At 41.7% G+C, this 26,653-nt stretch overlaps 1 protein-coding gene across 3 annotated transcripts in view; it reads right to left on the reverse strand.

The window, feature by feature from the left end:
• Nucleotides 1–26,653, reverse strand: part of pkn1a (protein kinase N1a) — a 36,071-nt gene that overhangs the window by 7,423 nt on the left and 1,995 nt on the right. For 2 of the 3 annotated variants that reach the window (XM_028402840.1, XM_028402821.1), the window contains exons 1-7: nt 7,816–7,939; nt 6,938–7,132; nt 5,638–5,743; nt 5,201–5,349; nt 4,609–4,729; nt 1,808–1,953; nt 1,157–1,370 (exon numbers count right to left, since the gene is read on the reverse strand). In XM_028402840.1, the coding sequence (XP_028258641.1) occupies nt 1,157–1,370; nt 1,808–1,953; nt 4,609–4,729; nt 5,201–5,349; nt 5,638–5,743; nt 6,938–7,132; nt 7,816–7,857 (973 nt within the window). In that variant the 5' untranslated portion in view covers nt 7,858–7,939. Of the gene's footprint in view, nt 1–1,156; nt 1,371–1,807; nt 1,954–4,608; nt 4,730–5,200; nt 5,350–5,637; nt 5,744–6,937; nt 7,133–7,815; nt 7,940–26,653 lie in introns of those variants that run through there. The other variant, XM_028402831.1, reaches the window with a different exon arrangement.

Raw genomic sequence — 26,653 nt, forward strand, 5'->3', positions numbered from 1 at the left:
ACAGAAAACAATTCACATCATATCAAATTTGGGGGAAAAAATTAACTTTAATTTTTAAAGACAGGCACTGTAATGTTGCTACTAAGGCCTAAGGCCTAAGATGTTATGATATCAGATGATAGATGATATCACAGTAAGTTATTTTATAGAAAAAAACGTGTTATGTTTCAACATGCTTTGACCATATTCATAATCAGCGCCTAGATAGCAGAGGTAGGGAAAACCTCAACATCGATTGATAAGCAAAGACAGCTGTGGACGCCCCAGATTAAACTTCAGTTTCTTATTATAAAGACTTCACACAGCCTCTACTTAAACGTTAGGTAGGAGATTTCATTCTGATGCACTTTTTGTTAAATTAGTGTAACTTCTTTTTACAATCCAACAGCAACCAACTAGTTCGGCAGTTTCACTTTAAAACGAAGAATAATAAACATCTGTGGAAGCTATAAAACGCTAAAAACATCAGCCAATCCTCCAGGTGGACCCTGCGCGGAGGATTGGCTGGTTGTCACTGTCTTCCTGCTCTGCGCGCACCAGAGAGGTACGTGCATGATGGCCGAAGTCACAGACCGCAGCTCGTCTTCAGGTAATGCGCGTCCATGTGATTGGGAGGCGTTCAATGTGTCTCTACCACATAGAAGTGCTTTCAGGTGAGATGCTGATGAACTAAACATATTGCAGCCTTTTTTCTTCTAAAACCTGAAGCTGCAACTAGGCATGAGCAAGACTCAGAACATAAGAACATAAGAAGAAAGAACAAAGAACAAAGGGATGGGAAAGAAAAGCGTAAATAGACAGATGTGAGGCTTCTTGGCATATAAGGCCATGCATGAAGTTCAGAGGTATTGCGTGTGTTTTGACAGCAGGAACTCATGGCTGGTGGGAGGTGGAGCAAACATTTACAGGAACAGCCTCCCCTCATCAGCCTTTTGAGACTTTCTGTTTCTTCACTGTGGTGTCCTAGATTCAAGAGATGACTTGAATATGAATATGCCTTACCTCACTGTAACTGTATTTTAACTTCCACTTCTTCTTCCTTTGTTCAGCTGATTGTTTGTGCTGTGTGTCTGTTTTGTGTCAAAGTTCTGTGGATCTGCAACCACACCAAAAACATGCCTAATGACGTGTCTGTGTGTGTGTGTATGTAACATACCAGTGAGAGGTGAGGGCTTGTTTAGGGTGCTGTACTGGTTGTGAAGGTAGGGGGCGCCATGGCGGGAGCTGAACACTGGAGAGGAAGCCAGGACCAGCTCTTCTTTGATGACGCTGGCCTTGGGATGGTCCTCTGGCAGCTCTGCAAGGCGCTGATCCAGAGAATCCCTCAGCAGGTCCAGTCTCTGAGAAGCCTCGCTCAAACGAGACTGAGCCTGCGAAAACACAGAGAGGATTTTATATTGTGTATTTTCACTATGGTGTCTTCTCACATTATATCGTAGCATTAAAAAAAACAGGTGGCTCATTGGCCCTGACCCAGAGCGGCCAGCACAGACACATGCGTTTTGATTTGTGGGAGGAAAACTGTGTCTCATGTTTCAGCTGCTGTTGTGAAAATATCTCTCAGATGTTATTATGAACAAAGAGCCTACAGTAGCTGCTTAGCCTCAGTAACAGTGTATGATCAGTCTAACACAGTAGAAGAAGAACAAATGACTCGTGTGTAGGCCTTGGTTAACTTATCTTTCTCACCCTGGTTGGTATGAAGAGTAGCAGGTGTATGATATTGTCTTGATGTCTTATGAAGTATAAGCTTTGAACTATGTGAAAAGAAACACTTTGCAGGATTTGTGTGTGCATCAGGACTAACCTCTGACAGAGCTTTTTTGTCCTGAACCTTGCTGGCCCCCAGGAGCCGGAGAACATTTTTGGCCCCCTCGGCCACAGCGTGTTCCACCCTGTAGTGATGTCTCAGCTCTTCAATGCGCAGCTCCACCCCGCACAGGTCTTGGTTACCTGTGTGGTGAGATGGACAATTACTGACAATGATTTTACAGAGTACGTCGCTTGTCTCTATATTAAGGTGCATGTTGCAGCTCTCTTGCTTTGGCAGTGCTGTGTTTTAGGAAACTCCCCTGGGCATACTAAGTTAGATTTAATGCCTTAATGCATGTCATGCATTACACAAGAGTCAGACAAAGAAAACATTAGCAGCGCCTGGAGGAGGAAAGCAGCCTTTGAGTGTTCCCCAGCATTAACTAACTCTAGCTGCAAAGTCCGTTTCTAAACTGACCCATCTGCCATCTTTAAAATCAAGCAGAGCAATCCATTTATATTATTCCAATAGTCTGACTTTATTAGTAAGCCAGCTACGAATGCTTTTCTACCACCATTTTAACCTCTAGCCTTCTCAGTTGCTTACAAAAATCATCCATCATCCATCATACATCATATACAGTTTTTTTTATATTATTAGTTTCACTCCACAGTAGACTAATAGCCACTCCAAAATGCTGTGGGTGCCTGTGATAGCACTCACTGAATTGTTTATTTCACCTTTGAAATGGTGAGACGTGGTAATGGAAGCCAGATTAAAGCAGAAAACAGGTGTGATGCCAAGGGCAACACAAAATAAAGCTCACACACTAGAGTCTAGGTTTAGCTAAGTGGCTTAATGGCAAAGTGGGCGACAAACACAGTAGTGATGCGCACAGATGTGAGTGTAGAGGAAGTGTGAGATAAGGAAGACGAGAATAAACAGCATTCAAAAAAGCTGCATTTGACTTTTAAATGTCAGGATAGTGAAGGAGGCGGGCTGAAGCACACAGGGGCTGATCCAGAATTATTTTTATGACTTATGATCTGCTTAAAACACGGCATGAGATGTGAGGAGGAAGAAAGGAAAAGGGGGTTGGAGGTGGAGAATGATGTGGACACGTTTATCTCCTAATAAGGTGTTCTGCCTGGAGTCCAGACCCTGCCAGATGACCCCTCCACCGGGTGTGGTGCCTGGAGACTGTCTGTCTGTGTACACTACACACACAACCCTGTGTGTTTTAAAAAAGAAAGACAGAATCATCACCAAAGAGCCAGAGACTGTTGGACACGCAGGAGAGAGGTCTAGTCCAGGCAAAGGGAATGTGTCTTCTTTTCCCTGCTGCTGGCTGGAGGATACATTAGCTGCTACTAGCATAATAAACCCAACAAACTGTCAGTGCATAATGGATTATGGGTAATGTAGGCAGCAGCATTGCTTCTGGTTCGTTCAATTATAGGTCTTACATTGGCTTGTGCAGCTTTTAAAGCACACTGAAGATTCACATCTATAATACTTTTTTATGCCATGTGGAAAACCTTGTTTCCACATGGTGGACACAGATGGATAAAGTATGCCCTTAAAAGGCCCTTAAATGATCCCTTCAAATGGCTGTTATCTTCTTTGCCTTTAAAACACACCCACTTTCCTGACACCCATCAAGTCTCTCAGCATGACATGAGCAGAAAGGGACAGATAGCCCCAAAGGGAATATGCCATCTTTGAAATGTTGCTTCTTGTTTCTATTTCTACCCTCTCCCGCTGTGCTCTCTCTTCTCCCCCTGCAACATTTTGCCAGACCGCCCACCTTCTGTGACCATCATCTATTGGCCCATTTTCCCAGCAGAGGGGCTTTAATGGTCCACAGCACTCACAGCTCTACAGACACACATTCACCTGCCCTGGCATTGATCACAATGCCACAACATACAGAGAGAGTGCCAGAGAGAAAAGAACAGCTGTTTGTGTGTGTGTGTCACTTCTACACACACGTGTGTTCATGTGTCAGACTTTTCATCTGCTCACTGCTTTGGTGGAGGCTTGGACTGTTCTGTTGCACATCTGTGTGTGAAGCTGATTGACAGTGGTAATGTGCCAGGTGGGACATTTCACAGCCTTTGTATCACTCACTCCTATATTTGGCCACCCCAACCCACATGCAAACACACACAAAGGCGGTCCGCAGTGTATCACCCTGAACTATTCTCTTCATCTTTGCCTCGAGACAGAGAGAGATGTGAAAACACTGAGCCGGCTCGTCATTGATCTGTTTATGCTGTTGCTCATCTGCTGTCTAGACCTGCTGCTCAGGACTAAATAGATCACGTGCTGAGAAGAAGAAAGCAACACTGCAGATCGCTTTAGGAGATACAGAAATGAAGAAGACTTGTCACTGCCAGCTGACTGCTCACATAAACCCTCAGTCAGTGCTGTAAAATATATTCCAGAAATAATCTGTTACATATGAGATTCAAATATCTGTAAATAATATTTGAACATTAGGTTAAAACGCAAGCTAATTACCTTTTGATTTATATACAGATATATTGTGTTGTTTTTTTTGTTAGGACTAATAATTAGTTCATTGGTGGTTTACAGCAGTAAACATTTGTTCCTCTCCTGAATACATCCCAGTGTGGCTAGAAAAGTGGTAAAGTACCAAAACCTGATTTTATTATTTCCCAGAATAACCCAGAATTAGTTTCCAAAAATAAGTCAATTATCACATTCTGAAGTGTTCAAAATCACAACTTTCCTCTCCTAGGAAAACATCCAAATAACACTTGAAGAAAAAACACTAGGGTGGGCCCTACATTAATTAATAGCTTTTGATGTGGTCACAGTTCTAAACTCACCTTGCATGTCATCATTGTGTTCGGTGGCCTGAACAGCTTTGCGGATTTGCATGCGGATGATGTCGATTTTGGTCTTACTGTCCTGCAGCATCTGCTGGGCTGTCTGCAGCATCTTCTTATCCTGAGTATAACAGGAACAAAAGAGTGATCAAATCACTGTTATATACATCATAATAATAAAAAACATATTTGAATGGCAGAGGCAGGGTGTCACTTTGTGACATGATGCAAGATGAGTACAATAAATTCTTTCCTTCAAACAGGGGTACAGTTAAGGTATGACAGCAAGGTCAAATGGCAAAGACAAGCAGATGCTGCCTGTTAAAGGGGGTGGGGAAATATAAAGCGATGCTTTTAAAAAGGGTTTTGTGTGACATCTTAAAAACATTTAGAGATGATCTGACTCAGCAGCTTTCAAGGTTACAGATGATCAATGCATGCACATACAGTATACCCGTTATCAGCTGTAAGGGGAAGCGGTTTATGGTATGTGTGCTGCCTCTCACTAAATAAAGTGTAGTCAATGATACCTGCTCTGCACCGTGTCCTGCTGTGTGTGAATGTGTGTGTGCATAGAGGATATGAGCTGCACCTTGGTGGATCCATTGGCGTAGATGGGGATCATATTCTCAACTCCCTGTTTGACTTTGAGCTCGATGTTGAGCTGTCTTTCCAAGGCTGCAATGCGTTCCTTATGGGCTGACGTGCGACTCTCAGCCCCGGGAGACTGAGGACACTCATCTGTGCAACGTTGGAAAAGGTTGGAGACGATATAATAAGCAACAAGGCGAGGGTTCACATGTTGTGCTATAAAGCAGAAATACCCTTGAGGGAATTTCATGCAGTGTGTAATATTATTGTTGATTTTATATTGTTGAATACCCAGGAACAGGGATTTGACATCAGTTAACATTATATCTATAAATAAAGAAACTGGACATTCCAATTTCTGATTGTTAAATGCATCAATTGTTCGCATGATACCATTGAAAAATATAACGTAGCTGTGACAGTTTCTCATATACGTACCTTTATTCTCCTCTCCTCCTTTCACCACAATGTGAGCATCCAGTTCCTGCAGCTGAGCATGCAGGCTGTCCAGCCTGCGGTTTGAAGAACGCAGCTGGCTGTCCACCTACAGACAAAAACACAATTAACACCATGTCTGGTTCAGGAGAAGACATTATAATTCTGTGTAAAAAGCAGAGCAATCAAAAACAGCAACACATAAGACATTTAATATACTCAGTTTTCAGTTCTTCTCTTAAAATTAAAAACAAGTCTCTTTTAGTCTCAAAACAATTTGCACTATTTTGCAGGTAGAACACGTGTTTTAATCGTGGCCTCTTCACCCATCACAGTACATAACCTTTGTTCTTCTCCAGTAAAAGTATAAATGCTGCAGGGTGAATTGTCCACAAGGGAAGCTATTCCCTGCCACTGATATATTCTTGAGTTCACTCGCTCTAGTTGCACAATCATGAACTTCTCTACATAAAAGCCAGAATAATGATCTATGCATGCATGCTGAGTGCTCAGTAAGCCATAAATTATATTTTAAATGAACAAATTCAAATTATAGTCAGTGTTTGGACAACTCAGAAGTAACTTGCATCGGGGACCTTTCCATCACCCACAACAGGTATAACAACAAATGCAATTTTATTTTGTCTTGATAGCAGTAAGGAACACCTTTTCCACAGAAATGAAACTTGAGCAAAACAATGTTCAAATTGAGTATAATGCTGCTGATGGCTGACAAAATTTCATAATCAACTTTCTAAAATATAACAGGCCATAGAAGGTGTTAGGTTATCTAGCAAGCAGCAGTTAAAATGTCAGTTTTGCTTCTTTATAAGGAAAGCGTGTGCAGAAAGTTTTTTTTTGTCTAGACTCTGGTAGTCTTAGAAGTCTAATCTTTCTACACGATGAAGGAGCACATGGCTTGACGCCCAGTGAGTTTGTGGTTCCATGAATCTCACGAGAATCCATGTGGCCTGTAAAGCACCAGTCTCTGTATCTTTATACAAAACAGTGATGTGTAATAACAGATTCTATGAACAGTTCTTGTCTTTATATACTCATTATACATACATTTTACAAAAACAGGTTTGTTTGTGCTAGTAAAGGTTTGAAAATATTCCCTTTTGGTGTGTGGGTATGTGCTGGGTAGACTTGGAAAGTGGGGTGCAGGAGTGGAAGTAGGTAGGTAAACACTCTCTAGGGCTCTATTTGCCTCAACACATGAGACATTAGACTGATTTGACAAACTACAGGGAGACTTCAGACAGTTCAGTTTGATACAGGACCTGGTGTTAACTGTGCTCACCTGCTGTGCATTCCTCTTGTCAGTTGTGGCTCTGCGTAGGTTCTCAGCTCCTTCCTTGATCTTCAGCTCTTTGCGGATCTCTCTGCGGATCCTTTCACGCTGCTCATCCAGAAGCTGCTGAACACTGGAGTCTGAGAAGTCCGAGTTCTGGTCCAGACCCAGCTGCTCCAGAACTGACAGCCCACCTGGGTCACTCTGACATAGAAAGAAAGAGAAGTGATCTAGGCAATGTGGTTATGAACAAACTGCAAATCAATTCTGAACCTTAAAACACATCAACCCCTCATAGTCTGGTAAGAGTGAGGAAGACAGAGCAGGAAGAGATGGTGACCAAGATAAGGCAGGGGAGGAAAAAGAGAGTAGAGAGATGTGTGATGGGGGAGGTGGAAACGTTGAGTAAAAGTTAGAAAAGGAAGCAGGCAGACGGGAAAAGAGGTACAGCAAGAAAACCTCTTCAAAAATAATCCTGCTATGTAACCTGTACACAAAAAACATTACAGTTCTTACTTATACCATCATGAAAGTCTGTGTGGCAAATGTTCTAAAACTCAGACTATACACAGGCATCAAAGTGAATTACAAATCTGTCCCATGACCTGCGCCGTCCATTGTACTCATTAGCCTTTCCTCACAGTCTGCTCCTTCTCTACAGTGAGAAACAACTGCTGTCCTAAATTACATGAAAAACATTAGCACATATGTTCTATTGTAGAATTGATCTCCAGTCACTCCACAACATCTTTACCTCAGACCAACGCAATACAAAATAAGACCAGAGGCTTAACAATCATATGGAAGAAACTGTATCACAAATCACAGTAACACAGCCACTGTTACAGGAACGCACAAATCAAACAAACAAGCCAGTTACACTTCACCTCCGAGCTGTCCTCATCCTCCTCGTCTCCATGCCAACACATAGTTCACTCAGATTTGATGACCCAAAAGGAGGGACAGAAATCTTTAGTTTGCTTCTGAGCTTAGGCAAACAGTTAATGCCACACCAAGAGCAAAATGGGCTGGGGGGAAAAAGCGATAAAAAGAGATAAAGAGAGGGAGAGTTAAGTGAGGGAGGAGGGGGAACGCCTCCAAAAGAGGATATCCGTCCTAACACCAAGCTGCTCAGGCCTTTCCTGTTTCCTTTGCAATTTCGCTGCTGTCAGTGGAGAGAGTCAGACAGTGAGAGAGTGCAAACAGAAGGACAGTGGCTTCAAATATAAAGAGTACATACTCTTTCATGAAGATGTTCTAAACTCTTCCTGAATGTATGGTGTTGAACATGTACAATGTCTTCTTTAGATGGTTATGTTCACTCATTAATCAAGTCTGGATTAAAGTGTGTTTGTGACTGTTTTTCTTCTTTTGCTCTGACTCAAGTCTGTGATATAATCTTGAGGGCGGAAACAAGAAAAGGATGTGTTTTCCAAGTATTGGATCAAAGCCAGAGAGTAGGGTTATGACGTTTTTCTGCAGCCAGGTCGACCTCTCAATTCCTTTCATCTACAAACCTCAGTGGTTATCACCCTTTCCTTCAGAGACCACTTAAAAGTATAAGAACAGCTTTATATGAGCATCAGTAGGCAGAGTTAGTATGCTAGTCTCATCATTCTCCAAGATTAGAACTATGTATGTATGAGAGGTGTCACCTGTCTGTATACAGTGTTTGTACCTGTGATCCACCCCTGCCACTATAGGAAACACTGATGGAATGGTATGTATTTCCAGCATCGCAGTGACAGTAACTGCACCGTGGGAAGGCTGTACAAGTTTAACTGATCTCACCCTCTTCTAGTACATCACAACTAGGGATGGGCGAGTACCAATACCAAGATAAGTATCAGGGCGATACTGGCCTTATTTCAAAGTATCGGTGCTTGTTAAAGGCTGCCGATACCAGCCACAGATACTCAAGGCAAAAAATGTCATCGCCACGGGGTGACACAACAGTGCCATGTAGAAAGTGAACAGCTCTTTAGTTCAGTAGATCACATTCTTGATGACACAAGAAACAGGCCAGTGTTTCCCATACACAGACCAATGCCTGGCGGGCCACCACACAATCAACATCTGCCGCCGTTATTGATAATGGAACATCCCGCACCCTAATTCAGCATACACAGAGCTGGTAACGCAGCAAACGGGTGATTTAAGGTGAAATGCAGTTACGGAGATAAACTAGGGTATATTCACATAGTCAAATAAAGAATAACACAACACACAACTCATTTATAAGAATGTTTGAATGTTTGTTGCTTTAATCCAGATGAGTATTTTTTATTTTTTATTTCCATACATCTCATTATAGTACTTATGTTACTACTAATACTATTCATTTTAACCTTTATTTTACAAGAAAATGTTGGCATTTTTACGCATAACAAATTGACATATTGGCGAGGTTAGTATTAACATTTTTAGTGAATTAAAACTTAAGGCAATGGTGGCTGATGTTTTTTGCATGCCTGTTAAAAGTTAAAAACTACCCAGGTGTCCAGGTCTACAGAGACCTCAACTTCTCATCTTTGCAGTGACACAGAACCCTGGTCCTCAGTATCCAGTGATTAATGAAAGCTCAGGACCACACCACTCACCATGTGTTATTTGTCCAATTGGTGTGAATATGTCTCCTGCCTCTTTCAACACAACATGTGTTAAAGACGTGTCACCGGCAGCAGATGTTTTTTGCAAAATGAGACCTGACACACGTAGTGTTTGTACAAAGTGCAGAAAGGAAACATCAGATGAGTCATATTACTTATGGCAAAACTGACTTTTCCTACTGTGGCGCCCTTTTAAAGGAGTTGAGCTGAGTAGTTAAAGAGGAGAAGCCGATGCAACACAACATTTAGCTTCATTCTCTTGCTGTTGTTGACCCTGGGTAACACTACAAAGATGGCAACAGCTAACAGGCATGAATGACTCATCTTATGCAGCTTGTTAGTGAGCAAGCCCAGGGAGGAACATTCAGCTGTAGTGTCCAGGGAAGTAATGATGGGATAATTCAATAGATAACGGCACCAAGCGAGGCTAATTCAATCAGACTGTGTGAGCAGTGTAGAAGAGCCTCGGGCCACTAGGAGAAGGACAAGACTGAACATGGGTAAAGTGCACTTGTGTGTGTCCTTCACTGTGCAATGCCTGGAGTTTTCCTACCGAGTGATAATGACCACTCAGGACAGAGATAGTGTCCACACAGAGGGCACGGAAAGGCGTGGTCGTGGAAGCGTGCATGAGATGGACAAAAATAGGAGAAGAGAAATTCACTTTTAATGAATCCACACACACACAAAACTCCTCTCGGTTTCCAGTGAAATATGAGGACATGTCTCTTAGGGAGTGAGGCCAGAGAGCTCAGCCCAGTCCTGACTGGGAACTGTGTTATTATAGAGGGTGTGATCAACGAACTCTTATGGATACAGTACACTCACTCCAAAAAACACACACGGGTGTGAATATAACAATAAGTGAAAATGCCACAGGACTTGAGCATGTTGGCTGCATAGTGGAAGGGGAGGAGCCATCAGCCAAATTTCCAACTTGTTTATCAAATGTTGCCATCATCAGTTTTCAAAGGTTGTTTGCAGTGAAATGTACTGCCCTAATCAAGTTTTTGCACGAGAAGGTATAGTGTGAGCGTACAAATGAAATCATCCATGTTGTCTGGGTAACTTAAACCAACAACTGGCAAGATTTGTGTCACTACATGTTTAACTGCAATGTAGCCGAATGACATTTGTCGCACACACAGGCACATTGACTTCACTGTATTCAGTGTAACAGAAGCATGAGTGTGCAAAGCCTGTCTCTAATGGATTTATTAGTATGTCATTTCCTGCAGACATCTTCCACTGCCACACCAGCCAATCTGTATTATTCTGCTGAAAGGACGAACCCGCAGGAAATACCATTTCCTACTCATGTCCAACTGATGGCCTGCACGGCTGAGAGGCAAGGAGAGGGACTGAGTGGACAGGAGGATAATGTCCAGGAAAGCAAGAGTCAATAAGGATGAAGCTGGAAATAAACCTGATAAAACATTAACTGTTTCTGTGAAGGGAATTTTCAAATGTCTTAAAAGAGTCTTGCTGGCAATGCAGTACAGGCTCCCATACAAATGCATCAATCATCAGTAAATAGGCCATCTGTAACACTGGAAGAAAAAAAAAAGAAAAACGTGGACAAGAACAGCCAATTTGTCGAGTCATGCTCACAAAACAGACAGAGGGAGAGAAGTGGTTACGATGGTCTGAGAGGGAAAGAAAGACAGGCGAGCCAAACAAAGACAGAGCGGGACGGGGACAGGAAGAGAGGGAGGAGAGAGATGAATGAGGCGGCTGACAAAGGCACAGGGTCGAAGCAGTCAGAAGAGCTATGAATCAGCAGCAGCACTGAAACCACTGCAACAACTGTACCACTCAAGCTTTTATCAAAACAGAAAGAGGAACACAGAAAAGTGTTGAATTAATCTTGATTTTTTAATGTCTCTTCCATTGTACAACCCTCTGTGTGTGCAGCAAACCAAACAGGTTTCCTTCTGTCGAATGTTACGTGGTTATTACTGTCATGTACCTTTATAAAAACAGCACAAACATGCCACATTTGACCGCAACATTAGAAAACAGTAAAAAGGTAGCTGTTTTCAGTGTTTCCAAACAGTGGGGAAAAGGCTATGGGAAAAAAAGCTCCACATGCTATAGATACAAGCTGAACATCTGGAAAAACAAAGTGCAGAAAGGAAATACTGAATCTGAATTTTTGTCACATACATGCAGGCTGTATAGATTTCAAGTGCAGTTTTTTGGCAAAATCTTGATATCCCACACAGTTCACATTTTTAGCGATAGTTTTTAGGTGAAACAATAAAGAGAATAAACAGGCTTTGACAAAATATTACATTTTTGACTTAACTGATCTTCACTTTTCACAATGCATTCAAGTGCCACAACAAAAGCGGATATTTTATTTACTATTTTATATCATTATCATATATCATTATATAAGAAACATGAAGAAAAAAATGACAACAGGAGTAAACATGACTATATTTGGGACTGAGTGACTACAAATACATAAAGGATACTCGTGAGAACGAGGGCAGGGACCAGCAGCAGTGTTTGTCCTTTAATCCCTGAGGTCATGTTGATGACCCCCTAGTCCTTCGTACATCTCCTGCTTCCCATTGCTTCTCATCTTCTACTTGCCTTGTTTCTTACCCACCATGAATCACTAAAACCACAACATTTGTCCCCGTCTTCCTTCTCCCTTGTATGTCTGGTTTTGCATCCTATGCATCACCTTTACCTTCAAATAGGAATTCATGCTAGGTGCGTGGCATTTAAAAAGAAAAATGAATTCAAGTCTCTTGCTTTTATTATGTTGGGTTGGTTTGTCATTCTAATGGCATGCTATTCATAATCTTGGCTCAGCCTGACAGCCATTGTTTTGACCACATACTGGCCACTTGAATGTAGCAGTTGTGAAGGAAACCATATTCTCTGAACTGCATCCAAATGTTTTAAACATGTCTGCCAAACTCATTCATCTTACAGCCTTCGTATGAATTCTTTCAACACATAAAAATTATAGTCAGGCACGACACAACGGGCGTGTCACACACTGAAGCGGACATGAACAGAAGAAGCCGTGGCATGGCTTAGTGCTGAACAGCAGGAGAGTAAGTTACATGAGACGGTTCAGCTGATAGATAAAAAGGGGGAAAACAGCAGAGGGTGTGTTTTTCCAAATCTTTCCTCATCCCTTCCCCTCATTTCCCTGTAATGTCAGTAAGCTGCTGTTTTGCAATGCAAAACTTTGGATGGATTCTAACCTAGATTAATGCTCACAGGATGGAGCACGCACACAAAGCAGCACAGAAATACCTGCTAGGTGTCCAAAGTCAGGTCAATATTATCAGATATTTATAAAACCACTAATCTGATGTTATATGACTACAAGCATTAACTACCCCACCAGGACAACTACAACTATGAGTTTGCAAAAGGCTTTGTTTAACAATCATAGTTGATTAGCTGATTAATGATCTTGGGTCAAAAAAGCAGAGAATCTTACTCAAATCCCAAACATTTGTTTTTGTATGTCTGCCCTTCGATCCTGATAGTATTTGTGCATCAAAAGGGCTGGCATAGCATTCACCAAATATTTCTGTGAAATTCTGGATGAGAAATATGAGATGGCTCCCAGCCGAATGCTAACATGACACACAGCCACAGAACCATGAATTCTGTCACATCCTACAGCGCTGTTCTGAGCATGGTTTGTTCTTTAGCTAGCTGCTAGCGACTGATTTCATTCGTCAACATCTCTGCACAGCAGCTTTGTGGCTCAGACCGTGTATAATGGCTCAGATTGATGTCATACCTAATTTTCACCTCTAACAAACTGCTGCAGATTTTGTTTGACCAGCCCAGCATCACTTCCTGTTGAGTGGTCTTGGGGCAGTTGTTTTGGTCTACACCACATCTTCACAGATGAATCATACCAAGGGGAGGAAATAACAAGTCTGATTCATCTTCAATTTAAAACTCACATAAATTAGTGTCCAGTAGAGCGTGACACAAGGGTCTTCACATCAATGTATCATAAAGACAGTCACGTGTCCCATTAACGGGCAGAACTGCGTCTTTATATAGAAAACTGTTAACTATGGTCCCTCCTCCAGGAAAAACTGAACATAAGGCAGCGGGATATGTTTAAAGAGGACGGCTAAATATGAATCAATCATAGAAGTTCTTTAATAAACAAAGGCAGACAAATATCCCCAGGTGGAAATGTAAACACTGTCCTGTTCCTCCATAACCTCCTTTTTCCTGGAACAGAGAGCGAGAAAGAGAGACAAAGAAGCAAAGACACAAACAGCAACTCTACAGTCTCAGAGAATGAACACACACACACAGACTGACATTCACACCCACTGCATTAATCTCCCTCATCAGCAGGGGGAGGACCTTCAGCACAGCATGCCACCCGTCAATCACCATCTGTTCCGTGCTTAGTAAGCTGACCAGACACTTATCAATCAGTGTCCAATCCCTGCTGAGTCATAATGCCTAGCAGGTGTTAATCCTTATTATTTTATGGGAGGAGCTTGCAGGAGAAATTATTTGATTCTGCAGAGTCAAGAATCCAGCTGGGAATGTAAACAAACACTATCTCCAAGTGAAATATTTGGCCGAACCTCACAGCTACAAGACTGACCAGTTCCTCACACAGATCTGTGGGAGCTCATCACCATGACGGCACAAAGAAGACAAGCAGATATTAGTTTCTGCCAACCAAATATTGATTTTGAAAAAGGGAGGAGATTAAATGATTTAAGTCGTTTACAGTTAGTGAAGTGCACTTCTGCACTTCATAGACATTGTTGATGCTTGCAAAAGCCATTGAGGTTAAAAAAAAAAAACTTTCATGAAAAAACCCAACCAATTCTGCAAAATACGAATGTGTGTGGGTTTGACACTGGGTTTCACACGTATTGTCTAATCAGATCTGTGATCTACCAATCTGTTAAAAAAAAACAGGAAGAACACACTGACCCAGACAGAAATATATTTACTTTTAAAGATTAGGAACGGAAACTACTGACTTTGAGCCATACATCAACCATTGCTGATGCACTCTTGCAGGCCAACAGCATGCAGATAAGACCGATAAGACGTCAGCAAGATAAGTGTCTAAAAGATAGAAAGACAGTCATTTCTACTACACAATGATCATCTCTTCAGAGAAACACAGTCGTCATGTTCTGCAAGTATTAATGTGTGTGCAAGCAGCCCCTGGTAGTGTGGTCGGGGAAATTGCTCTGACAGGTCTGGAGAATCAGCTTAGAAGAGGTTCTTGGAAAGACAGCGCTGCAGAGCTGCACAATCTATACTGATATGACTGCATCTCACTCCTGCGTTAAGTCTAAAGTAAAGGGATAGAAATAGGTCTGCATATCTGACATGCATGGGAAGCACTGATCTGATGTCAGTTCAGTTTTGCTGAACAGTCTCAAAGAAGACGACACGAGCTGTTCCTGAATCTGTTCGCTGTGCACGGGTTAGGCAGAGGAATTCTACCTGAATGTCTTCCCTACGGCGTTTATGAGCTCGTCCATGAGACTGTGTATGGGTGAGTCAAAGAAAACATCTGGAGGCATTCCTGAGACGCCTGAGTGGTGACAACAGCCAACTAACCCTGCCAACCTGACAGGGAAGAAGTGAAGGAGAGAGATAAAGAAGGAGAGATGCTAAGAGAAAGGTACAGCAGGGCAAGAGAGAGCTAGAGAGGCAGCAGTGATAAAGTCACTTGGCTGTTTCACTGAATGCTAGTGGGACTCGATCAGGCTCCATTGATTTGTTTTATGATGAATAACAGGTGGACTGTACTGAACCCTTTGAAGGAAGGATGTTGTCAGGTGAAAATAAAGGACTGTGTCAGATGGATAATGATGGATAGTCTTGCTTCAATCAATGTAGCCCTAAACAGTCAATATTTATTCATCCAAAACATGAGATATACAGACAGACAATACCTGTAAGCTGCCTACTCGATTTCTGTTAGTTCCCCAAGATCTCTGTCCTCTTTCCTCAGTACTGTTATGCAGCAGATTCACAAAGCCCTGTTGTTCAAGTTGAAACTATTCTAACTCGTGTCTCTATGTCAACTCCTGCTGCCTCTGGCGCTTCTTCCTTTAGCTCAGCTTCCACGGCCAAAAAGCAACAGGCCTCCAGAGGCACAGCAATTGTTTTTATTATCAATCCCTTTGCTAATATTAATTGACATTATCAATCAATTAATAAGTCACTTGTACTTAATTAAAGACTTTTGACTTGCTCTGTCAGAACAAACCCGAGCCTGAAACCTTTTACTACAATGTGAAAAGCATCAGATCTTCACATTTTAACCAATATACCAGAACATAAAAAAATCAAAGGGCATCATCTGGCAAACAACAGCATTGGTTAGGGTTTAAGGTAACTGCATAACTGCCATCTTAAATAGGACTGACCTGAGTATCATCCTGCAACATGATCATAACTACACTGTCTCATCTGGATGGCTGCAAAACTAAACAGAAATAACGAATAGGATTTGGTTTATCCCTATTTAACATGACCTTTTACTGTAATAAGCCAAAATTATAGCTTTAACTGTAACAACTACTTTTGTCTAATACAGCTCTCTTGTCAACACTTTTTTTATATCTTTTTCTGCGTACAGAGGGTGGGATGTGAAAGGAAGAGGAGAAAAGAGACAGACACCACCCTTCCCCGTGAGAGATAAAGGCCAAGAAAGCCTCTGAGCAGAGAGAGAGAGAGACAGACAGAAGGAAGACAGCCAGAGAGACAGAGGGGAGGGGGAGAGGGGAACAGAGAGGGAGAAAGAAACGGTCAGCCAAAAAGTGATAAAGAAGCAGGTGGAGAAGGAAGAGGGGATGGTTGACCCCCAGAGCCAGAGGCGATTGATGGATAAAAGAGCATGTGAGAGCATGCTGGGAGGCCGGACTCATTGCCAAACACACAGACATCAGACACGAGGCAGAGGAGGAGGAGGAGGATGAGAGACTGCCTGTGTTCATGGGTGGAGAAGAGTTCATTGAGAGCACATTTGGCAGAGTACAGCTGCTGTAAAGCAGTCTGACATTCACAATGCAGGGATGAGCATTAACTGAACCTCCAAACATGGAGTTTGATTTAACGTTAAGGAGTTTTTCTTTTTCTTTTATTTGCACCAAACAAGTACAAATGCTCTCTTAACACATTTTGACCAAACACTTCATTTTTTAAAAACATATCTGAATTATGCAGACATCCTGCAGTCCTCAGGTGAAAATCAACTCACACTCTGTATGTGATAGAAAACAGGAGTGGGTGCGATGGGATGATAAAGCGAGGGGGGGGGGGGGGGGTTCATCCAGAAAGCAGGAAGAAGGAAAAGTGGGAGGCTGTGAGTTCACAGTCTAACATCAGTATAGAAGAGACCTTTGCATGTCACTGGCTGCTGAGCTCCAACAGACCTTTCATGAACTGCATACACAGAGTCAGGAAATGGTTTAAGAGTTAGTAGTAAGTGTGGCCATTACTCTCCCTTATGTGTGTATTTAACAGGTGTGTATATGAAAAGACACTGGACAGACACACAGGGTCTAACTCAATTTCAAACACTCAATGAGCCTGTGAGCTCAAAGGCTAACTGTGTGATAACCATATAGATGCATCATCAGCTGTACATCTTCATTTATTGTATCTCAGTGGTGACGGTTTGTTACAGGATTAAAATGATTGTGTTTTTTTTTCTAAACTGTGAACATCATTTGAATCACTTCAGTTTGCCTTGCCACTGTAGTCACTTCAAAAAGAAGGGTTGACAAAGAGGATGATAGCAGAGGATTTGGGATCTAAGCCAACATCAAACATACCACTTAGACTGAACACTCAGAGACCGGTGCTAATACTGAAGCAGACAAATTTGTCTGATACAGGTGTCAAGACGGGAGACAGCACAGCTAATCTGGACACAAACACCAAACAGGAATGAGGCTGCCAAAACGAGGCCCACAGTGAAAGGTTGATTGGAGCTATGAGGGGGAAATGTAAAGCTCTAATGTGAAAGATCCCTATAATCAATACCAGGCAACTGTCCTGTATTATATTAAAATTTCCTCGCCCAAACAGATACTTAACTGACTTAATTCTTTGGAAAACCACTTGTGTGTTCATTCTTTCAGCATGCCCATGACTAACAGCTGACAGCAAACAGGACACGCCTGCAAGTTGCATTGTGCGTGTTTTGCCACAGCGTGTGTGTGTGAGCATGTGGGTAGAGACCACATTTGTGTATTGAGAGCTCCCGGGGAGACAGCGGGTGTGTATGGCTCTAGGTGGTGAAGTCCATGTTAATCTGCCGCAAGAGCAGGAATTCACTGCCTTCAGAGAGTGTGTGTGTGTGTGTGTGTGTGTGTGTGTGTGTGTGTGTGTGTGTGTGTGTGTGTGTGTGTGTGTGTGTGTCTGTGTGTGTGTCTGTGGTCTGTGTCTGTGTGTGTGTGTGTGTGTGTGTCACGGTGTTAACGGTTGTGACAGTTGGCCTCAGGTGTGGCAGCAAAGACTGACAAAGAGAGAGACCAGTGCAGCAGGTCTCTGTGTTTGTTTGTACATGACCTGCAGAGACAAGTTCAGCGATTATATGGTCACAGGTGGAGAAACATTAAAAGCTCGGGATTATAACTTTATTATGTAATAAAGCTACAACTTACACACACACACACCAATATAATGAATCAGACAATCTTTTGACATTTAAAACAAAAACACACTTTAGTCAAAAGATGCCAGTGCAATATTAGTAAATCAACGACAATTGATCTGATTCAGCAGGTAACTGAACATCTGTCACCTTTAGTTGTGCAAGAGCAGTTTTGGGTTCAATAAACAAGCAGCTGTTTTCATATTAAGATTAAGCAGTTACATCATTTTAGTTTAATCTGGGAAAAGTACCATGTTTAATATTGTTGAAAGCACTCAGCTTTTCGCCTGCTTACACAGAGCAATAGACAATGACTTAAGAGATTTGGCTTCTAAAAAAAGCCAAGTTCTGAAATATGTAGATGTGGATGAGAGCAGCGGATGAATTCCCTTGTACATGCGTGCATGAAGCTCATAAGTGAAGCAGGCAAAGCTGTCTGGGCGATTTAAAACAGTAAAGGGTTAAGGTTCATATGTGTTGAGTGTTTGAATCAGGTTATATAAAGTATTTTGTGGATAATGATTGAGTAACCACAGCTTAATCAAGTGTGAAAGCAAAAAGGATTTCATTCCAATCTCTAATTACAGAGCCAAATATAATTTTACAGCCTACGCTTAGTTAATTGTCCTCAGAGAGTCCACTCTCATTAATGCTTCCAAAAAAAGCACTGATATGTACATGGGAGGAGAATGCTCTGTACCTCTTTACATGTAACAATGTGTACACAACTATGGGCCTCTGAATAAGCTAGACAATTATCAGGGTGGGTGTGTAGGTAGGTAAAGTGTGCAGTGTTTCTCCCCCACAGCTGTAAATCTAGTGAAACACTGGTGTGTATAAGTCACAGAGACCTCTTCCTGCTGCCAGCTGTTCCTATGACAGCCCAGCCTCCAGGTAACGCACCACAAAACACCTGTCTTTTCCCTAGGCTGTCTGTTTGTCTAACACTCACTCTGCATTCACGCTCACTGACATTCAAATGAGCAGCAGCTGAATGAAAGCCGGATGTCATACTAAGTATTAATCAGTGAAGTGATCCATGAACCAACCTGCCCCTCAGATACAGACAGAGTATGGTGGTAAACTCACAGCAAAATGGACACACAGTGGAAAAGACCTAACACCAGTTTGTATGTTGTATTTACGCTGCTAGTTAGTGAGACTGCACACGAGGAAGCCATAACACTGTTCCCCGTTTCATCTGCAAACACGCACCGCTCAAAGAAGCCTGACTAAATTTGTTTTCATGGCTCCGCCTACGCCTGCAACATCTATAACATCTATAAAACTCACTCACACACAAATGATTTTCTATGTTTTAGATCACTTAGCTCTGCTATTCAGTGAATATGAGTCTTAAATGTAAAATCTGAGACTTTTGCACATATAACATTTTTTTTTCCAGAAATATAAGCACTGCATGTGGGTTTTGTTTCTATGACAACATCATAATAACGTACCACTTTGCATCAACATACAGTGACTGGCTGATCTGCTGTAGCAACAAGTTTCTACTCTATTTTCTTGGTTACCTGGGCAACAAGTTGTGCACATATGATTAGTTACCTGAAAAGGTGATGATACCAGAGATAGACAATGTCTTTACCAATAAACTAATTAAGGACGAGCAGGTATGTGATCATGATTACATATATTTGAACTTGTTTGTTTTTTTCATGCTGACATGAAAGGTCTAAATAAAGATATTGATCCAATACCACAGTTAAATAAACAATTTAAGTCTTCTTGCATTTCTCATTTAAAGTGATTTAATGGCAGCTCCACCCAACTATCTAACCATCCACCCACAGCTGAGTTTGTGCCCAAGCCCGTGAAACTCCCAGTAGGGCAAATGTTATCAGTGCAACTTGATCTCCAGCCCATTGTAACAAGAGGGATTGTTTGTGGGGAGACTTTAATAACTCCCACAGCCTATTTATATCTTATAGTCACACTCTGTGCATATGACGCACACAAAAAAAACACAACCCAAACTGATGATAAAAAAAAAAAAAACCTCTCGCAACTACATATCTACTTGATTCAACTTGAACACATTTAATTAACCACACACATAAGCAACAACTTGTTGCTTATGTGTATGTAAGTATGACAAGTGATAACTATAAAGTGTTATGATGCTTAAAGCTAGCCTGTAAGCTGTTTAGCCCACAGTGTTTAGTCTAACTTGGTGTTAGGCTGATTAACAGCAACAACATCACTTGAAAGTTCTCCTTCTAATTATCCCCAGAAGAGAACAGCTCTTGGGGGGCAACCAGCCAAACATGGGGGGAGGGTTGCAGAAGCAGAAGGGAGGAAGAGGAGAGCAGCAGCTGGTGCATGGCCTGGACAGGAGGAGGGGGAGACAGCCAGAGATGGTAGAGAAAGAAGGGAATGGATATAACAGGAGGGCATCATGGTGGGTCACTTTACACTCACAACTGTTGCTGGTCTAGTACCATTCATCAGATAGGAAGCATAAAACCACTGAACACTTACTTCATCTGAACTTACTGCAGCACAGATTGTGCTGTGACACAGCAAATGACAAAATTAATTTGTCTTTTCAGTCAAATTACAGGTGGTTTTGCCAGTGAAAACACTGAATCCACAGCTTTGAAGCTGTACAGTCCACTACTTTACTGTTTTGGTTCACTCTCACACATCTCAAAGTGACATTTTTAGCCCCAGCAGGCAGCCTGCTTCAGAGAAAACACAGGGTGCACTGTGCACTGCCTCCTCAGCATCAAACAGTATATGGAGCATTATGTCTAGCTGGTTAACAGTGTAGCCCCGTTTAAATGTTGGTAGAGACCCTTAGGGTAAATGCGCAACTGTTTGCTAACAAGTTATTGTAGAGTTTAGTTAGTTTTAAATACTTAAAGACAACTGCTCTGCCAACCACACTGGATTGCTGTTCATCATGTGCTAAAGATAATAACACTGATAATGACAAGTAAATCTTTTTTTCTGCTATTGTATGTATCTGTTCTACTGATACATGTTACTTTTTTTTCATTTTATTTTTTCCATGCTTGGCCAAATTTGACTTAAAGACTCTATTTGGCATTCAGAAAGTCCAATGTAAGTCTACCATCTCTTTATACAGAGTCTTTGTGGTGACATCACTACAGAGTTTTCATAGGGATTTAAATAAAGCTAAGAAAACACCAAAATCTCACTGACTTCTGCAAAAGAGAATAACACAACGTAGTATCGCAGTGCAACAGAGCTAACGGGTTAATATCTGGATCCTGCAATCAGAGTGTTTAAACCAAGTTACATTTTTCAACATCACTTCCTGAATCACAGTGGCAACAGCACAGTTGTTTAAGATGGGTCTATCATTTTTAGAGCTCTCTGAAAACATGTTCAGAGTATTTTGTGTTACATTTCAGTATTCCGTGTTTCATGTCTTTACACTTCCATCCTGCATTTTATTTGATTAGACTGAATTTCTGTTACGCAGGCACACGTTCTGCACAATTTCACATCCATTCCAGAATAGGCTAACAAGATGCTACGCTCAGCTCTGTTTTTATTTCAACCTTGTTGACTGCAGCAATATTCCCATGATCTAAGCAATTCAAGGTTGCTGGTGATAACTGGTATGAAGAATCGAAACACCACTCAGCTCTTGGTGGAGCAGGGGTAACTCTAAATAGGAAGGGACAGATACAGTTTCTAACAACACTCATTTGTTTAATAAACCAGAAGTCTGATGTCATATTTGTGGGACAAATCCTCCTTAACCAGGTCAAATAAAATATTTAAATGAGGCATCCTAACGTATGATGTAGTTTGAAAACCAGGACTGTCTAATGAGGCTTACCCATATCAGCACATTCTCTGTGTCACACTGTGACACGAGCCCAGTTAAGTTGTCTAATACTGCTTTAGTCATGAACTGTTTACTAGCCTGCCCCCAGAGCGGGGGAGACCCCTATTATTGAATATCCATAATGTGTGATAAGAACTTAGTACACATAAAACCACATACTCCAGACTAAATCTTTGTCAAGGCATGCAGATGCTAAATGTTTGGTGCATGTTTTAAGGCAGACTAAACAATGTTAATTCACTGGTTATATTTACCAGTCAAGTTGTCAGACTGTTCTGTCATGTCTGTGGATGCTCTCATTCATCCAGACAACTGGACGTTGCCTTGATTTAAACTCTTGGACACTGTTCTGTTATATTTTTATTACATTTTAAACGGTCAGTCCTCCAACAGCTCAACCGATAGTTAATTCCACTGAGTGAACTGGCAATTGAACTGCGATCGATGTATGTGGTCGAGGGGGCCTCTGGGCACTGCCATAATGAGCCAGGGTCAAAGATCAAGGTATGTCAGAGCACAAGGTTGCTGGTGTTGACAAGCCAGGCCAAGGCCCACGTGAGAGTGAATGTGAGACATTACAGCTGTTATATAATGAAACTTCAGAGGCTAAAACATAAAAATTCCAAATATGTTCCGATGCACACATGAAGACAAAACTTCTGCATCTGTAATCAATTTTAATTCTCTGAAAGATAAACAGACATGGACAGTAAAATGTCTGTTACATTAATGTTTTGGCTGAGTGACCCACCCTGACCTTCTCACTCCTGTCCATCCTCTGCTTTTTCCAGCCCTCCCACAGCTCACACAGAAAGCTGGTGAGGTTCGATAGCCAAAGGGTGATAGGTGATGTCATGACAGTGTGTGAGCTCAGTGCTGCTGGCCTCTGTGTGTGTGTTTATGTGTGTGTCAGGGGAGAAGGAGGGGTCCATCTGTAGCTGGAATGCAGGGGTACATGGCTATGAGGTCATGAGAATTATGGGATGTTTGCACAGAGGGAAGGCGAGATGTGAACGGAAGATAAAGAAACAGGGCAAAATCCATGCAGCTGCTGCGGCTCATACCAGCCGTGAAGCACAAACACAGTTTAAACACATACAGGTTTTTGGTTTATGTATAGGAAAACAAACTCTCACCCTTCCTCAAACTAAAACAACCCAAACACTATCAACCATAACAGACATGTACATATATACCAGGCTTTACTACCCTGCCGCAGGGTGGGCTGCAGGGCTGGTTTGTTGATAAGGGTGTGGTCACTAGCATGCTACAGTCAAGATGAGGAAAATGAACTCACAGTGAACTGAATGTGATCTGGGCTGCTAGTGTCAGACAATACAACCTATTGTACTGCTGCGGCTGTGGTGCCTCATCATCAGCATAACGCCCTTTAGCCCTCCCTTTCCCTTCCACCTCTGTGCCCCAGCAAAGCCATACCCACTCCCTTCAGAGCAACAACCACCCGACTACAGCAATGCTTTTACCCATCAGGTCGACCATGCATTTCACTCATAAGACAATGGAGTATCAGCGACAACTTCCTTTCTTAACTTTCACTGAGATGTTGCAATGGTCGAAAACAGTAATAATACCTGGCAGCACCACAAAAAGTCAGCCTTTCACTATCATCAAAAGTTGTCATTAATTTTATCACATTTGTGTGAAAGTTTGCCAAATAATTGTATGAATTCTTGAGTTACATCCCAGAAACATGTTTCTGTGATCATCTTTGATGCCATGGTACCGTGCCAAGTTTAAAACTATCCCCCCAAGGTCTTCCTGAGGAGCTGTATTCACATGAATGAGCCGGACACCACATGACACCCCGAAAACACAGCTGTCACTGTTGCAGGGGCATAAAAAGAACTACATTCACATTTGTGCTCACAGTTATTTCACAAATTAAACATTAGGTGTGTTAATTTAAAAGACTAAGAACGTTAAAGAGTTCTTTGGCACCCTTTATGCAAGTTTGTATATAACTTATGAGGGTGAACAAGAGGCAAAAGAGGTACAAACAGAAGTCGTGTGAGGAGGATTATTAAAGCCTACAACTACACAATTTGCATTTTAAAGAATGAAAGACATGCAGGTATGCAGGGAAGTCACCTCGACCTTGAGGAAAAAAAATAATGTGCCCGCAGAAATGAAAAAGAAAGAAGCACAACATAACGTAGTAAAATGATTGTTTGTCTAAGCTCAACAATTGTACTGGCGATGTTTACAATGTATGCCCCTTCATTCCTCTGCATAGCACGTTGAGAAGAAAACTGCTGCTAAAGGTTTAAGAAGATAAACCAGACACTAGAGGATGTAGGGTTGCACAACCATGTGTTAGGAAACTAAATATAGACATATTCATGCAAGAGATTTCATCACATGATAAAGTGTACGCACCCCTAGAAGAGCGCATTGTTTTATTACACTGTGATGTCTGACATAAAATGAATGTTAACATTAGCTTTTTTTTCTCTATGTCTCCAGTTTCTCAACAGTTCTTTGATGCATTATGTGGATTCTGTCTGCCTACATGGCCACAGGGCAGCAGCGGCAGCAGCACTGAGAAAAGCCCACTTTGTGTGCATAACTGTCTCCTTACGTCATGGTAAGGCTTATGGGAAGTACTCCTATGCATTCCCTGGAGTGCCTGACTCTGTGTGTGTGTCATTTATTATATCTGTGTGTTTGAAAACATCTGCATGCATGTTTGTGCATGCGAGAGGCCCGCCTTAGCTTTTTGGGCATTTTCGAAGACATATTGTACAAAACGCAGCATACAAGCGGCTAAAATCCATCCACATACTCTAACAAAAAGTGACACAGCCATGCTCTGTTCCATTCTCATCTCCCCTCTAACCTTTATGAGGAAGTGTGACGCAGTTGGGTTCAGGCTTCTATTGGGGCTGTTAAATATCGTCTTCCTGTCGCGGCAAACAAATGGCATGCCTTGGGAGGTGTATAGAGCTTCACAGTCAGCTTTAAATCTACACAAATGCACACTTAAAACGACATCTATATATGACTTGTCGTTCCAAAGAGTTGCATGAAGAAGAATGAGCAGCCTGGAGTCAGTTGGTCAGGGCTGAAGACAACACTTTTGAAATTAAACATATCTGGTTGTAGAGTTTAAAAAAAGGGAGGCCCTTATGTCTGTGTAAGGCTAACAGCTTGAGGCTACATTAGTCATATGAGGTTCTGCCAAGGACGAAGAAAAAAGTCCTTCATGAATCCTGCGCTGCTACAGGAATGCACTGCTACTGTAAAAGTACAGTCAATGCAGACAAGCTCAAAATATAATGCAGGTACACTCGCAGCTTGCCATTCTACAAGTTCAATAAGCAAACATCTTAGAATAGATGTGATTCCACTTCCTGAGCATCCTCGGAATTAACTTTATTAATCATACATGTGTCCAATTCAGTGACAATGGAGGACTAGTATGTACATAATACACATCATCCTCATGAACTCGAAAGTGGACTCTCGTAGAGACCCCACCTAATGACTGCTAAGCCCGATTTCCAGGCTTCTAGAAAAGTATATCAGCATCAACTCCTCACCACAAGGAGTGGAATAATGGTTTCCAGTGTTCTCGACCCAGCAGCCACTGAAAGCGACCCTGAAAAAACGATCAAAGCAAGGCACCGAGCTCCTGTCCATTTCTGTCTTTCACTGAAGCTAAAATAAACATATACTGCAAACCACGTGTGAGAAAAGGAAATGTCAAACTGCACTAAAGCACCTGGGTGCTGCAGTCTGTCTCCCAGTTATTGCAGTCTTGCTGTGCTCTCAGGAAAAAAATACATCAATAGGTGTTGGGGGAGCAGAAATGTCATCTGACTTCATGGTGAAGCCAGATAAACATAATCTCCTGTTTATATAGGAGCTAATTCAAATACACAGTCTTCCCTGCATATCTCAGTAAAGCAGCAAAAACCAAATTTAGCTGTACCCGGACATGGAGGTTTTGTCTACGCTGCTTGTTTCCCATATGAGGAGTTCTGACACAGACTGATGGTATCTGCACTTTTCCATAAAGACACCAAAGCTAGAATTAGCACTGGTTGAAGTGGCTAAAAACACTCACATAACAGGCTGCACCAAGAGTAGCATAATTAAACAGACTGTGGTTCATTTTACTACGAACATGTGCTCGACTTCCTCACACAAATTAAAGAGAGAAAACCTTAAGGAGCACTCAGGCTTTTTACATGCGGAGGTGTCCTTGGACATCCCAAGGAGCTCACAATGGCAGCTCTGAGGCTCTTTGCTGAACTGCTAAGGCTAATAACTTGCTAGAAGTATCAGACATATATGAGGAAGGTCCTCCAAAATTTACTTTGAAACAACATTTTGGAACAAAATGACCAAAACAATTAGCAGTTTAAAGTTTTAAAACAAAGGAAATTACAATAAATGTGAAGAGTCAAAGGGAAACTGAGCTACTACACATTACATCATTGAGAAAGGAGTAATTCTCATTAACAAAAATGAATGAACTTTGCTCAAAAAGTAAAGTATGGGTAAAAAGTTTTTCTGACAGATTTGTGACTCTTCAAGCTTATTATTACTCCAACAACTCCAAATGTTTGGCATTGTCAAACTCAATTGACTTCACCTTCTTCCATTTT

This window comes from Parambassis ranga, chromosome 1 (genome assembly GCF_900634625.1).
Source record: "Parambassis ranga chromosome 1, fParRan2.1, whole genome shotgun sequence".
NCBI classification, from domain to species: Eukaryota; Metazoa; Chordata; class Actinopteri; family Ambassidae; genus Parambassis; species Parambassis ranga.